Source organism: Trachemys scripta, chromosome 2, assembly GCF_013100865.1.
Source record: "Trachemys scripta elegans isolate TJP31775 chromosome 2, CAS_Tse_1.0, whole genome shotgun sequence".
Classification (NCBI taxonomy): Eukaryota; Metazoa; Chordata; order Testudines; family Emydidae; genus Trachemys; species Trachemys scripta.
Genome location: NC_048299.1, coordinates 45,926,954 through 45,943,090, shown reverse-complemented (window position 1 = coordinate 45,943,090; position 16,137 = coordinate 45,926,954). Strand labels below are relative to the sequence as shown.

The following is a 16,137-nucleotide window of genomic DNA, read 5'->3' as shown; positions in this document are numbered from 1 at the left end:
TTTGTGAGCCACTCCAGACAGCTGACATATTGCTCTTGTGAACTTCTTGACTACATCGGACTACATGTATATATCACCTCTTCTTGGAAACTTTTGGTGTCCAGAGGTTTATAGATTAGCAGGACTCCTAGACAGGTATCATCTCCAAATTCACAGATCAAATAGCAGCACTCAAAAGATTTTGTTTCCAGCGTGCTACTCCTGAATTTGAGCCAGGGTGGACCGATTTAAACCAAACTATTTGAATTGACAAATTTAATCATGATTTAAATCCGCAAACAGGAAACCTTGATTGAAATTGATGATTTAAATCATGTTTTGCATTTGTACTTTTCAGTTATTTTCCTAAAGAAAGGCTGATTCTTCTTAGTTGGTAATCATTAAAACATGGTGAACTGCAACTAAGTATAGCCTTTATATTAAATTGGGGTATTTTTGCTAACTGGGATGATGTCATTAAAGGGGGAGATAGTAGGAAGACTAGTCCATTTCCTGAAGTGGTGCTGATACCTGGCATTGTGGGAAGGGCCCTACTCCTCTTCCTACTGCAAGTGGGGAGAGAATGAGGATTAGTCTACACTACCAAGTAAAATGATGTAACTTATGTTGCTCAGGGGTGTGAAAAAGCCACCCCCTTGAGTGACAAGTTACAGTGACCTAAGCACTGTACACACCCACACTATGTCAGTGCCAGACACTCTCCCATCGGCATAGTGTGTCTTCACCAGATGCACTACAATGGCGCAGCTGCATCGGTGCTGCTGTGATGATGTAGCACTCTAGTGTAGACTTGCCCTGAGGTTCTGATTCCTGAATCAGGATGTCAAAACTCACAGTCTCAGGAAGCACAGATACTTAGGTGGCTCCTGGCAGCAGCAGAAGGGGGTATTCAACAGTCGACAGAGCACAGAAGAGTTTAAATTAAGTAAGAAGAATGGATTCCTGGAAGGAAAACCTTGCAGACAGGACCATTATCAAGGTCAATATTTTTTTGAAAATAATATTCATTAAAAAGTTGATATTCGGTTGGCCAAATTATTAATACAAATATTTAAAACACTTATGAAGTACCTTGGCTATCTTCTCATAGGATTTATTCTACATTTCATCCACGCATCAAGCCAAAACACAATCTTTAACAATGAAACGGTGAGCAAATATTACTGTACATCACACATCCATATACAAATATTACTCTGATATTTTAAAAAGTATTGGTTATAACAAGAACAAGACAATTGGAATAGAAGATTGACAATCAGTGTATGTTTTCCCTTTTGAAATTAAAAGTAACTACTTCCTCTTGTCACTTTTCTAGAAGCATATGTATTCTCCTGTAAATTCACACCAGAATGCCTACTGCATGAAAAGCTTACCGTAGCAGCTCCTGCTACAATTACATGAGGTTTTGCAATAGAACCCTAAAACACAAAGTAAAAGAGAGATTAGTCTTCTAAATATTTTCACAAATCACTAAAAGCTATTATTCAATTTATTGCACAAGTTATTTAACATCTGTGCCTTGATTTTATCACATCTCAGCTGTCTTGTGAGGCTAAAAAATTTGTAAAGCAGTGAGATCCTCAGATGTAAGGTTCTATGTAAGTGCAAAGTATCATTATGTTTCCATATGTTCAAAATCATTTATTGAATTAGGCAATATTTAAGTTTGCTCTTTAAAAGGTATCCAGGCATCTACTCATAAGATGCTATGCATTGCTAAATCACACAAACATGCATTATAGCAGCTGAAATAAATATTCTAGACATGTTTATTGTTATGAAGTGGCCAATGACTGAAGAGATTTGTCCATAAAAAAAGAGAAATTTGTCTAAATAATTAAGTGATAATCATATTATTATTAGTAGTAGTAGTAATATTGTTGTGCCTAAGAGTCCTATACATGGACAGGATCCCACTATGCTAGGTGCTGTACTAACACAGAACAAAGCCAATCCCTGCCCCCAAAGCGTTTACAATCTAAATTTAACACAAGATACAGGTAGAGGCAGAGGGGGTTGCAAGAAAAACAATATTAGTCAGCATGATGGGTCGTGGTCTCTGCACACCAGCAGCCTAACTGCTGTCAAGCGTTTTGTACCCACCATGGAAAAGGACAATTTTAAAGGTTTTGGAGGAGGATAGAGAGGTAGCTTCACAGACGTTTACAAGGAGTTCCTCCCAAACCTGAAGGGCAGCAGGGGAAAAAGCACAGAGATGTTTGTTTGAAAATTTAACAAGTGGGCAGTGGAGACTGGCATAATGAGCCATTATAGAATCATCAAAGGAAGAAACCCAGAAATGGCAACTAGTCTTTAGTAAAAGTCAATTTGTGAACAACTTGACTAATTATCAAGAGAGATACATGTTCAAGTTGTTATACCTGTTAAGTATAGTAATTTGTTAACCAGCAATTTTAAAGAACACCAGACATGCTGGATAGCATAAAAACAAGAATCATATTAAACAGTAAGTATAACTAGTGCATAATTATAAGATCCAGTGCACCCCTCCAAGTTTGCAAGAGTTCACCAGATATTACAGAGCTGTGGGATTCTTTGGAGACTTTCATTTGAACTCTAAACTTCTGAGTCCACATTGTGAATTTCTGCAGTTTGTGTTAGCTTGTTCTGTGTGACTACATCCTGTTGATATAACAGATGTAACACTATATCTTTTCAGAGGTCTTAGTGTATAACTTGATCTCAATGTTTTAAATGATTATTCTCCTTTATCTACATCCAGAACTTGTACATAATATGAGTTAAGCATATGGAACAATAGGAGACTAGGTCCCTCAATCCGTTGGTATTTTCTAACATCAGTATATTTTTAGAACACACCTCAGTCCAAGATTTGATACGTTGCTTCATAGAGCCATTAACTTCTGGATACCACAGGAAATCCTGTAAAACGAATGTATTAATACCTGTGAGTAAATTTAAGAATAGCTCATCATTCAGAAAATGCATGTGTATATCAACTGCACATTTCATACACGGAAAATTACACTGGTCCAAATTTTGCTTCATTTCTTTACTAGATTCATGGACCAATCATAGATGAAAGATCTGATATCTTAATCAGCCAGGAACAAAGGGTAAAATAAATGGGAGTTTTGTCATTTACTTCAATGGAACCAAGATTTCACATAGAATCTAAACCTTTAAAACCAGTTGGAAGTGAAGAGTCTCAGTTTTCCAATAATATAAAGGACAGAAACAAATGTTTTAAGGTTTACAAAGGATCACATCAGTGTATTCTAGTTAACTTTTAGTTTCGTTCTCCACAACTTTTAGAAACAGCTATCTTGCAAATCTCTGAACTAGAAAACCGATTTTCTGAAAGCTTAATATTCCAGATTTCAAACTACGTTGAATCCTAACATTTGGCCCTAGCATTTCACATTACTGGCTTCTAAAAACAGAGCAGAGGGAAACAAAAAGGGCTAATAACTTGCACTTTATTAAAATCATTCTCCTCAATAAAAATAAAATCTCTCAATTAATTCCAAAAGATTTATGTAAAACTTTATTTGTACTTCAGCTAATGTTATTCCCTCTCCATTTAAGGCCCAAGCTGCTACTTGACAGCATAAGTAATTTCTGTTTTCACAATCAAGAGGTACTACAGTCTCCTAAAAAAGTACAGTGGAGACAGTGTCAGATCAAAGGGAAAATACAAAGAACTGTAAGAAAACGTTACAATGAAGGCAGAAAGACTGGCCTAGCACAAAGTTCTCCTCTCCTGAACACAACACTGACCCTCCTTTTTAAATCATAGCTCCCTCCAAAGACCTAAGTAATTCATTCAACATGCACTCTCTCGATGAATTATATGGAAAGGAGTGGGAAGAAAGTAATGCTACTGAGGTCTTTGTAGAGGAAGACCCCACTCCCAGACCACTGGGGATGGGGAAGGAGAACAGAGTTCTCCTCAAAACCTACCCACAACTCCCAAGTTTTTTTGTGTGTATGTGTGTTTTTAAAAACCTTCTACACTGGTGATGCATCTGGCTCACTCTGTTACTGCAATCAAAGTGGACCCGGGGCAGAGAATTGGTTGGGGCGGCATAGAAAGCTCATCTGCATTTACCACATTCCTTGCTCCAAGTATCACAAGCTCCTTCCATTGGAAGGGCCAATTATGAGATCTGATGAGAGGACTAATATTGTATGTCACTACTATTGAGTCCAAAGCTCCTGTAAGATAATGGAAACGATTGGGGAAAAACACACTCCTCAAAGGACCTTATTCAGATTTCACTAAACTTTAAGATACAAATCTTCAGGGGGGAAAAAAAAAATCTGATCATAAATGGTGCTGAGCACCTGCAATCCTGATTGATTTCTGTTTAATTTGTGACTGATCAGTATCTCTGAAAAGAGGTCCTTAATTGTCTTCACCAGAAGTATAGGGGGAGCATACAAAAGTATACATTGATTATTATAGCTTGGAGCTTATTACCACAAAAAACTTACCACTTTAATTGATGCAGATTTGTCTTCAAAAAGAATGTTTCCATGCTGCCAAAATAAAAAACAAGTTAAACTTGTTCTACTGGAAGGTAGCGTATGTTCAAATACTGATCCCTCTTATCTCTAGAGCCCTGCAAATCTGCAGATATCCATTTTTGTGGATCGGGTGCGGATACAAGTTTTGTATCCACACAGGGCTCTACTCATCTCCCATCTAAGGCCTCATCTACACTAAAAAGTGTTTGCTAGTACAGCTCCTAGAGGAGACAGTTTATACCAGAAAAATAGTTCTTTTGTCTGTACAGCTTATACCACTTCCCGGAGGAAATAAGATATACTAGCAAAAGTTGTTTTTTTGTTGCTGGTGTAACTGATTTTTTCATGCTCCTAACTGATATAGCTATGCTGGCAAAACTGTGAAATGTAGCTCAGGCATACGGTGCTATGTCCCCCTAGTAACTCCTGGGAACACCATAGCTTTCTATTACCAAATGATTCAAAAAGTCTGAAATCTTTCCTTTCTAGACATCACTATTTTCCTTAATATTCCTCTCAAAGGATTGAAATAGAAACAAAACATTTTCCTCTCACACTTCCCTGGTCTATACCACTAGTATGCCTATTTTCCTGCTCCCCCTGTACTCTAACAGCTAAACCAATTTTGCTCAAAGTTTCCAGAAAAAAATAAAATCACCACAGGCAGAAATCAAGCCTGGAATATGTAATTCATAACTTACTGACTGAAAACAGGAGATTAGAATGGAATAAGTTAGGCATCCTTAATTACAGTAGACACAAATATTCCTTTAACATTAAACTGAGTTGTATTATTTCAGTTTCAATCCCTGAAACAAAAAGGACAAGTACAATTTCCCTCCACAAACTGAGCTGAGGTACTGTAGACAAATATACCCATTCTTTCTCCATAAGCCAGCGATTCCCCCTACTCAGCCATCCTGAAACTTCAGATATCTTCCAACGTCTATTAAATGCACTGTCACCCCATCAGTTTCATAAGCATTTGACACAAAGGTGTTCCAGCTCAGAACCAACCTAACTACTCCTCCCCACCAAACTCTCATAATTGCCAAACTACTCCCCACCTCTGGCAAGTAATCCAACACCAACCCCCAGGCTAGGAAAACTCCGATTATCCAATCAGCCAAACATCTGGCTTTGACAAGTGAAATTTAATTACATGCTGCCTGCCAGACAGACTGCTATCGTGCATTTAAATACCCCGATTGTATTAAATAATTGACAAGTGTGATAAATGAAGGGGATGGGAGAGCTCTCTTTTATGGACACCCAGCTAGCCAGCAGCTATAAAATCCCTCTTAGTAGCTGTTCTCTAATTGCTCAACCTGTAAGGGGTTAAAAAGTCTAACTGCTATGCATAGGTAAAAGAAAGTGAGTGGACACCTGGCCAAAAGAGCCAATGGGAAGGCTAGAACTTTCTAAAATTGAAAAACGACTCCCCTTTGTCAGTTTGTGGTTGCTCTCCGGGGAGAGGCAGACAGGGCTGCAGTTATGCTGTAAGAAGCTTGGGGCCAGGTATGAAAAATCCTTAGTATCATACCTAGAAACTACTCATTTGAACCCCAGGTATGTAACTAGATCAGGAAATGTCTAGGAAGACACAATTAGGTTTTTCTCTTTTTATTTATTTATGGTTTAGGGTTAGCACAGAGGAGTCCACAAGTGTTTTTCTTTTGCTTGTAATCTTTAAGCTGGACCTCAAGAAAGCTATTCTTGATGCTTAATCCTTGTAGGTTTTTTTTTTTTTTTTTTTAAATCTAGCAAAAGCCTAAATTCCCAGATGTATTTTCTTTCTTTTATTTTATTAATAAAGTTTACCTTTTTTAAAAACAGAACTGGATTTTTGTGTCTTAAGAGGTTTGTGAACATGTTGTTTAATTAGCTGGTGGCAACAACTGATTTCCTTTTTCCCCTCTCAGCTCTTCCCCAGAAGGGTGGGGGGTGAAAGGGCTTGAGGGTACCCCACAGGAAGGAATTCCCAAGTGCGCCTTTCTGGGTTCTCAAAGGGATTCTATACTTGGGTGGTGGCAGCATCTCCACTCCAAGGTCAGAGAAAAGCCGTAACCTTGGAAGTTTAATACAAGCCTGGAGTGGTAAGTACACCTCTACCCCGATATAACACTGTCCTTGGGAGCCAAAAAAATCTTACCACGTTATAGGTGAAACTGCGTTATATTGAACTTGCTTTGATCTGCCGGAGCGTGCAGCCCTGCCCCCCCGGAGCGCTGCTTTACCGCGTTATATTTGAATTCATGTTATATTGGGTAGCGTTATATCAGGGTAGAGGTGTATTAATTTTTAGAGTCCTTAATAGCCCCCATCTTCTGCACTCGAAGTGCCAGAATGGGGAATCAGCCTTGACAACAAGTCTGACCTGAAGCTGAATACAAACCCTGAACAGCAGACGAAGTTAATGATTTGGCTGTCTGATAGACTATAATGATATAGTCTATCTCTGGCTCCACTTAGCAAGCTGTGCTTCACACTTATCTTTAGAAAATGAACACACAACTGTTTTTCAGTGGAATTTACAAGAAAGACAAGGTAGAAAGCTATTTTTAATTTCAGCCCCAATCAGACTTGTATATCAGTCAATGCATCTAGGATTTCAGTGCAGATTAAATCAGCAATTAATCTTTCAAGAAGTGACTTACAACAAGATTTGAATTAATACTGGCTAAAAGAACAGAACAAAACACCGGCATAGATCAGATTGGCTCCCTCTACTGGCAGGTCATCAGCTTGCTATGAGGAGACCCTGCTAGTAGTTCCCTGGGTGTTTTAAGGCTCTGAAGTCTGAACAAAGCCCACTGTCCCTGTCTTTGGGTCCCTAGGGACATCTCTGGAGCACAGATCTTCTGTCTAGGCTGCAACCATGTGGCCCAGCTTCCTAGCCCCTCTGGTCTCACTGCTGACTCCTGAGCTCCCCCCGTCCCCCAAGCTTAAACACACCCTTTCCCAGAACTCCAAAGGTGTAACATTCTAGTTTCCCCTCTTCAAAGGGCCACATGGTAGGTGTAACATATAACACAGATACTACCATGTTATTGCTCTTTACTTAAAAATGACAAATACATAGAGGATATAGATCAGGGGTCGGCAACGTTTGGCACGCGGCTCGCAAGGGTAAGCACCCTAGCGGGCCGGGCCAGTTTATTTACCTGCTGACGCGGCAGGTTCGGCAGATTGTGGCCCCCACTCGCCGCGGTTCGCCGTCCCGGGCCAATGGGGGCGACGAGAAGCGGCGCGGGCGAGGGATGTGCTGGCCGCGGTTTCCTACCGCTCCCATTGGCCCGGGATGGCGAACCGTGGCCAGTGGGGGCCGCGATTGGCCGAACCCTGCCGTGTCAGCAGGTAAATAAATTGGCCCGGCTCGCCAGAGTGCTTACCCTGGCGAGCTGCGTGCCAAACGTTGCCGACCCCTGGTATAGATCATACAGAAAACAACACATATCCTGAACACAATGCCCCTCACTGTAGCTCACTCTTTCCTTGGAGGACCATCTATGTTCAGATAGGTAGATGGACAGGAGGAACCTGCCTCAACCTTATCCAGTTCTTGCAGCGGTCTCCCGCATCTTAAACTGGTGAAAAATTACCAAAGAACTCCCAACAGAGCAGCTTTTGTAACCTTTCAGTCCCTCTGTCAGGTGACCTCCTGATCAACCTCCTCAGGTGATCAGAGCCCAATACTAGATGACTTTGTTACCAAGTGACCCCCTCCCCATCTAGCCAATTCTTGGGGTAGACATATCTTACTGTCTAGGATGTTTCTACTTGAATAGAGGACCATACCAATTTAACAACTGTCTATTGTCAATCCTGCATCACTATGCCTTGGCATTTCAGTCCAATATGGAGGTAAAGAGATCACTGAGAAGGCACCTTGTCCATACAATCAAAACAGAGTTTGCAGCTTGGTAAAGATACATAGAGTTCATAATCTCACAGAGAATTTATAAATTGTACAGATTTCCAAGTCATCACACACTGTGACAGCCATATTTTCTCATCAGAAAAACAAATCTCACTTAGTTGCCATTGGACAAGCCACCTTAGTTGAACAGCCTAGGAAAGAAAACTATCATCTGCTGAACCCTCCCTCTGCAAACTTCCCACTTCACTTCTCAGGATGCCAAACATTCTGACAATTGCTTGGGCCCAATCTTCCTGTCAAGTGCTTGATTTGTTTCTCTGCAGAACTATGCTACATGGTTCCCTTTCCTGAATGTTAGGATAGCAAGTAGTATTATTTCCCAACAAATGCTCATTCCAGACATCAAAGTCCTTAGAAAAAACCCAGTTTCTGGTGTTTTCAACCTGGAAATTAAGTAAAGTTTTTACAGTTAAGTGACAAATTGGTGGGGAAAAAAGACAGTCTTACCTTGTTTCCTTCTTCTTTGACTTGAGGATTTATGAGTTTTACAAAAGAATAAAACAACTGGCGAATTCTGGAATCTCCTATAAATGCAATATATTTGTCTAGGAGGCAGTTTTTTGCTTCACTGCAAAAAGAAACAGCATTACAAAATTAACATATTACATTATTTAAGGAATCAATTTAATGGAGGATATTGACAATTCCTTAAAGGAAATCTTGAATGTTATACAGAAAATTCTAAACATTACATCTAACTCTAAAGAAGGGTAAATTGTTTTTTTTTTTTTTTAAATACTGAATGCATTACATATAACAAGGGATAAATATGAAATAAGGAGCCACCCTGATTATTTGATTACACAAATTACTGTAGGCGTGAAAGGACTCTCTTTCTCATTGGGTTGTGCTGAAAAAAATCAAAAAGACTGAGAAGTTGTATAACTTTATTAAGTAACAGAATAATTTAGAGTGATAAAGGTATCTGTCATGGTTTCTATATTAAGTAAATGAAGAGAAAAGTGATAGTAGATTTTCTTATTAAAAAATTCTAAAAAAGGAATATACATTAACTATTTGGGATATTGTAACTAAGAATCGTATTTTCCCTTTAAATCACAATTTGAAACATGTGATACACCTTGAACTATCTTTAAATACTTCATAATAAACAAAATGTGCAGTATAAATTATTACTACCACTCTTTATCTATTTATATTTAGTAGCACAATCCTATTATGCTTAGCACTCTAGACATATAATGAAAAGAATATCTGCCACAAAGGACTTATACTAAGGGCCCTTTTCTGATCTCTGATAAATTATGTATTTCACTGTAACCCATTTAAAAACAATCAGATGCAAGCATGAAGACTGTCAAAAGAGAAAAGGCTATAGGGACTGAAAAGACTGCAGTCCAGTAAACCGATTTCTTACTACCTTCCCCTGTAGAGAACAGAATAAAAATAAAAGAATGTAAGGTGATATCCTTACCTATTTTTATATTTATGCATCATACAACTGTGGGGCTGCCATACTTTTTCCCCAAGAAATCTCCCACTGGAGAGAAGATATTCACATGTATCATCACCTTAAAAAAATTACATTAGAATTAGAATCCAACTACAAAATGTATCATGCAATATCTTAACCACCAACTACTTTATTTTTAAAAAAATAAATAATTGAAGTTTGAACCACAAAAAGATAAGAAATCATTAGCACTAACTAGAGCCAAGTATACTGTAAGGAGGTCCCGCACACACATCTCCATGTAATTTTGCCATTTATTGCACCTAACTTCTGTCTGAAAACATTCCTCTGTCCACAGCCAAATGGTGATGATTGCATAATTTCTACTAAGGAGCAGGATGTGACCTGAACTAGAATAATACTTGGGCCTCCAGAGTTAAAAGAACAGAGCATCGATCTACTGCGCCACCTATCATCCTACAATTATAACAACATAATGTGAAGTGATTAACGTACTAGTACCCTAATGTAATGCTCTTCTGTAAAGATTTAGCATATACTTTAAGCATTTTATAAGAATCTAAGTCTAAAAAAGAAATGTGCAGGATTATCTGTTTGTATCTGCTTGCTTAAAATGTAATTACTGTACCACATTAAAGCAGGTGGAATTATATCTCAGTGTTTCAGCAGAAAGAGGTTTGCATAGGAATTCTCTGTAGCCTCTGATTCTGCATGCAGTCCGCTCCTTCAGTCTAAAAGTTGCAAACTAAGGGTCAGCTACAGAGATGGTGATTTTTTTCTTCAAGCTCAAGTAAATGAACATCTTAGGTATGATGAAACCAATAAATAAGGCCTCTTTAAAATTGTTATGAATACCTGGACCTGAAGAAAAGGGAAAGATTTTGCTGCTGTTGCCAAGATATTTTTCCAGTGAATCAATACAGAAAAAGTTACAAGTAGTTCTGAACTTTCCCCCCAAAAAGAAAAAAATAAATGATATTCATGGGCACTAGACCTTCATCCAGAAGGATTCCAAAGTGCTTTACAAACTATTTAGGAATCACTGGTTTATAGTCATCCATAAGGTAAAATGCACCCGCTGTTTAGCGGTTCACAGCAGCATTATACAGTAGAAAAATGTAGTTATCTGAACTGAAATTTGTTCTGGACATCAGGATTAGCCATCTTAGTCTTGAGAAGACTACGACGAGATTTTTGGTTATCATTAGCCTAAATCTCAATTGTACATCTGATCCAAAAGAGGACACCAACTGTACAGTGTCCCCAAACACAAAGAGAAGGCTACCTAATGAATCACCACCATTTCATGAAGAACCTAGGATTTCTTTGGAGGTGTTCTAAGTACTGACCCAGCCAAATCCTGCTTAGCTTGAAAAGTATGACGAGATCGCAGCCTCTGCAGTAACTAACAAAATTCTCACATATGTACACCACACTTTGTTCTAATAGCTTAAACCTTAAACTTGGGTTCACAGTATGGAAAAATCATATAGAATTTTTATGGAGAGCAGAGTTTCAGCAAAGCAAACTGAACACTAGTTTCTTATAGCATGGCACTAGATAGAAGAAAACTAGAGGGTATATTTATTTCAGTAATTTTCTATAACTAAGTTACAGGAAAATCTATAGGAAAGAGATACAGTGTGCTCAAATTGCTTAATATGATCTTAACCACAGATCACTTGAGGATCTGCACTGACAAGAGGCAATGGAAGAGGAAGGAAGAAATAAGCACACTGAATAAAGAAAGGCTATTTTCTTGTCAGAGTATTTTACTCAGATAGCAGCAGATTCACATGGCTATGATGTAGCTGTGGTGGCATACAGAATGGACCCATTTCCTTTTTCTCCCCTGACTAATTTTCATTAGACAGAATTGCTCAGGGTTTGTTTTTAATTTGATATACCTTCCCCAACCTCTATCTTCAGTTTTCTAAGTATAACTTAGAGACAACAACTCATTGGTCCCAATATAGGGTAGTGCTGCTATCACAGAATAGCTGCATGTATTTCAGTGTTGGGTGAAGATATATTAATAAAAAAATTAATAAATAATTAAAATGGACAGTGTATATGAAAGGAATCTAACTTACATCTCTCCACCCTGAAAATACAGTAGGGTTTTCACAGAATAGCTCTTTTACCTCAAAAATGAATAGTTAAGGCATGCAGTCAAATGATGACTCATGCTATACATTTCTTCTCTTATCCTATGCAAGTTATATCTCCCACCCAATCTAAACTATGCCCCCTTTTGTTCTGAAATAATATTTCAGAGATGCTGGATATTCTTCGGAAAAGTAATATGCCACTTAATTAAAGCTAAAAAACAAAACAAAACAAAAAAACATTTTTGCATTATATTTCCTAGTTGTTGGGAAAACGTGAGATATTTTCAACCTTACTGGTCTTCTAATTTAAAAAAAAAAAAAAAAAAAGTTTTTTTTTTTTAAATTTAGTATTAACGATACTCTTGATATATCTATAAATATGTAAAGGTTATATGACATACAAATTGTAAAAAGCATATTTAAGATGAGAATAATAAAGGAATACAAAAGACAGAGAAACCTTTTGATTGAACAAAAACATTTATTAAATTACATTGATTAACTAATAAAATTCTCAGTATATGCACTCTCACATTAGTACAGCCATGACAAAATAAGTGAATTCCTATGAAAGGAAAAACAAAATTTAAGGTATCAAGAAAAAGCTCATATGGGCGAATTCAGCTACAAATGGAAAATTATTTCCTTGTACCATGAGTTCAAATCATACCTAGTCACAATATTAAATAGGTAACAAAATGAATTCATGTCTACTTGCTTTAGACGGGAAAATCACATAAATATCACATAATAGCTCAGTCCCAAACATTTTGCTATATACTCTGTCATGAATATCACATTATATCCTGCAAAATGTGAAATCTACAAATGTCACTAATATGCTTTTTTTGCAGTGTAGCAACATTGGTCTCAGAATAAGAAAGAAAGAGGGAGAAAAAGAAAAGGTTGGGGAGGTAACATTGTTTATTGGACCAATTTATTCTGTTGGTGGAAGGGACAAGCTTTTGAGTTTCAAAGGGCTCTCCTTCAGATCTCAGGTGTTTCCAGGAGCCTTCTTATGTGGGGAGTGAAGAACCACAGATGATGTCACTCCCTGCCTTATATAGCTTTTGCATATGGCAGGAACCCTTTGTTCCAAAGCTTGGTTCCCAGACCAGTCTGTGGAAAAATACTGACATCCCAAGATGGAGTCCAGCATCATGTGGCCTGGTCACATGACCTTATAGAGTCATAGTAGCCATCACTCACGGGCTGTCTGTAGTGTTCTCAGGAAGGCTCACCAGGTGGTAGATAAGCTTCTCCTATGGCCTATTGTTCTCCCTAATGGCTCACTGCCCTGAATAGGCCCTTCACAACCACTTACCTAGACTGAAAGCATCTGTCTAGTGGGTGTTACCCAGGTGTAACTACATTTGAAATACATATACACAGTCAATATTCATATATTCAGATACAAAAATGATACATGCATAGATAGGATAATCATATTAAGCTAATCATAATTTTTCCAATGACACCTCACATGACTTATCTTGCATAAAATTTCATCGAAATTATGCTATAACCATAACATATCATCACTATGAAGAATATGGGGTGCAGTGGCACACCATTTTTTAAATGGATTATGATGTCCACGGACTTGATGCTGCTATGGGTATATTCTAGAGAGTCTGAGAAAGAGGTTGTAGTTGTTTAAAATTTGTGGTGGAAATCTGTAAGGGAGCTTAGGTCATCTGTCCAAAAGATGAAAATATCGTCTATGTATCTCAAGTATATCATTGATTCTGTGGTGCATTTTTCCAGAAATTCTTCCTCAAGGTGGCCCCTGAAGAGATTGACACATTGGGGAGCCATCTTAACACCCATGGTTGTTCCCATAGTTGGGACAAAGCATTTGTTATTAAATGTGAAGTTGTTGTGGCAGAGGATGAAATGGATGAGTTTGGCAATGCGTTTAGGGTGGATTTCAGAGCACTGTACATTGCAATTATCATAAATATTCCTACAAAGAATTGAACTTTGTTGACACTGAAAACTAATGGGAGATACATCATGAATACGTAAAAAAAAATTGTTAAAGTTTTTCTGCTTTTGTATTACTAAATGTGTGCATCTTTCCCAGCCTGCTCTAAACACAGTCCACACACGCACACACTTTATAGCATTTGGTTTTATTAAATAGAAATTTAAACACAAGGTAAAAAGCTCAACTCATTCCTTCTTTCAAGGTGTGGCTGCTCCTAAGGTTCTTATAGTTTATCAGATGTAGGTGGTTCAGATAAACCACCTGCACCACTGATTCAGTAAAACTCAACATCCCCCAGCAGAATGCATTCACAGATAAATGCATGTGCTTGTGACATTGAGGAATCCAGCCAGAAATCCTTGCTGTCATAGTCTTTCATCACTCACTATTGATCCACCTGATTTACACCTAGTTTAGTGGTATGTATCTTAACTCTGTATTTCCTGGTTTTCAGAGGTTTGAACACAGCTGAACTCAACATTCTATTATTTGTATTTATTATTTGTATTAACATAGCACCTAGAAGCCCTAGTCATGGACCAGGAGCTCATTCTGCTAGGCACTGTACAAATACAGAACAAAAAGATAGAATGTAAGCTTTTTATGTAAGGGACTAAGTATGAGACAAGAGACAACAGATGGATACATATAGGCAGATGAGTAAAAGGACACGAGACAATATTTGGTTAACATGACAGACGGTGGTCCCAGCACACTGGCACCCTAACCAATGTCATGTGTTTTTTGTAGGCATCGTGGAAAAGGAGAGTTCTGAAAAGGTTTTGGAAGGAGAATAATGAATTAGTTGTGCAGATATTTATGGGGAGTACTTCCCAAGCGTGAGGAATAGCATGGGAGAAAGCACAGAGGCATTTGTTTGAAAATGTAACCAAGCATCTGATGTAGACTGGCAGAACGAGCCCAGAAAAGCATGAGTCAGATTCGCAACATTAACTCTCCATAAAAAAAAGGTTTGGGGCAGTTAATAATGCATGTTTTTTTTTTTTTTAAACAAAACAAAAACAAAAAACTCAGCACTTCCATCTTCCACAGATCAGCTATTTCCATTCACTGACTCTCACTCCTGGGCAATGATTAAACTGGTCACAGAAGGCACTGGATGGATGTTAGTCCTTTCAATGAGTCCCTGTATCATCTGTTCATCCCTCAACTCTCTGCTGGTACAGCACAGCACAGCACAGTCCTCCCTCCCCAACCCTCCTCCCCATGGAGGGGTAGGCATCAGTGGAGGCCCTACTGATTGAGGAACTGGACAGAGGATGCAGAAACAGTATAGGGACTAAGAGTCAGTGGGGCATGTTTTAAAGTGGGGACAGAAATGCAGGGTATGGATGTGGGTGGTTTAAGCCAGTTAGAGTAGTTTAGGGTTGTGCTGGACCCTCAGCAGTTGTGCCACAGTGCAACCCTAAAGGATGAAGCATGGCAATGGGCAAGAGCTCTCCCAACCTCCCCTCCACCCATTGCTCCAATACCCCATATTCCTTAGATTTGCACACACACACGCGATATAAAAATCTGAAAATGTTATGAGCAACTCATGTTAACTGACGTACATCCCTAACCCCTTGAAAAATAATCCAACTAGCTTTTCTTTGTTCACAATCACTCCTATTGTTCAGGAAACAGCCAAAGACCAAAATGACATATCCTAAGTGCTTATTAGCCTTTCATCTTCCCTCTATTTAATTAATGCTCGTTTCCTTCACAATATGTATTTCTACTTTACAGCACTTAAAAACGTTGGCTCTAAAACCAGAAGCTTTGGTCTAGGGGCAAAACTTCCAAAAACAGCCCCAGCAGAATGCAGGAAGAAAGCAGCTAATGTGCATAACACAAATTTCTTTGAAAACTGCTCAGGGTAGGGCTGAAACTCAGAATGTATGCATATGGCTCAGGTTCAATGACCAGAGCATGTCACCTTGAGCTACCCAGTTACTATGACAACAGAGCCCTAGCTTCAACAGATGCCTAGACTTGCTACATAAACACAGGTTTCAGAGTAGCAGCCGTGTTAGTCTGTATCCGCAAAAAGAAGAACAGGAGTACTTGTGGCACCTTAGAGACTAACAAATTTATTAGAGCATAAGCTTTCGTGGACTACAGCCCACTTCTTCGGATGCATATA

The 16,137-nt window shown here is 38.5% G+C and overlaps 1 protein-coding gene across 3 annotated transcripts in view; it reads right to left on the bottom strand.

Annotated features, from left to right (window-relative positions):
- Positions 1–16,137, bottom strand: part of CASD1 (CAS1 domain containing 1) — a 57,048-nt gene that overhangs the window by 30,642 nt on the left and 10,269 nt on the right. For all 3 annotated transcript variants that reach the window (XM_034760461.1, XM_034760460.1, XM_034760462.1), the window contains exons 2-6: positions 9,891–9,987; positions 8,903–9,023; positions 4,483–4,527; positions 2,845–2,907; positions 1,377–1,421 (exon numbers count right to left, since the gene is read on the bottom strand). In XM_034760461.1, coding sequence (XP_034616352.1) covers positions 1,377–1,421; positions 2,845–2,907; positions 4,483–4,527; positions 8,903–9,023; positions 9,891–9,987 — 371 coding nt within the window. The remainder of the gene's footprint in view (positions 1–1,376; positions 1,422–2,844; positions 2,908–4,482; positions 4,528–8,902; positions 9,024–9,890; positions 9,988–16,137) is intronic.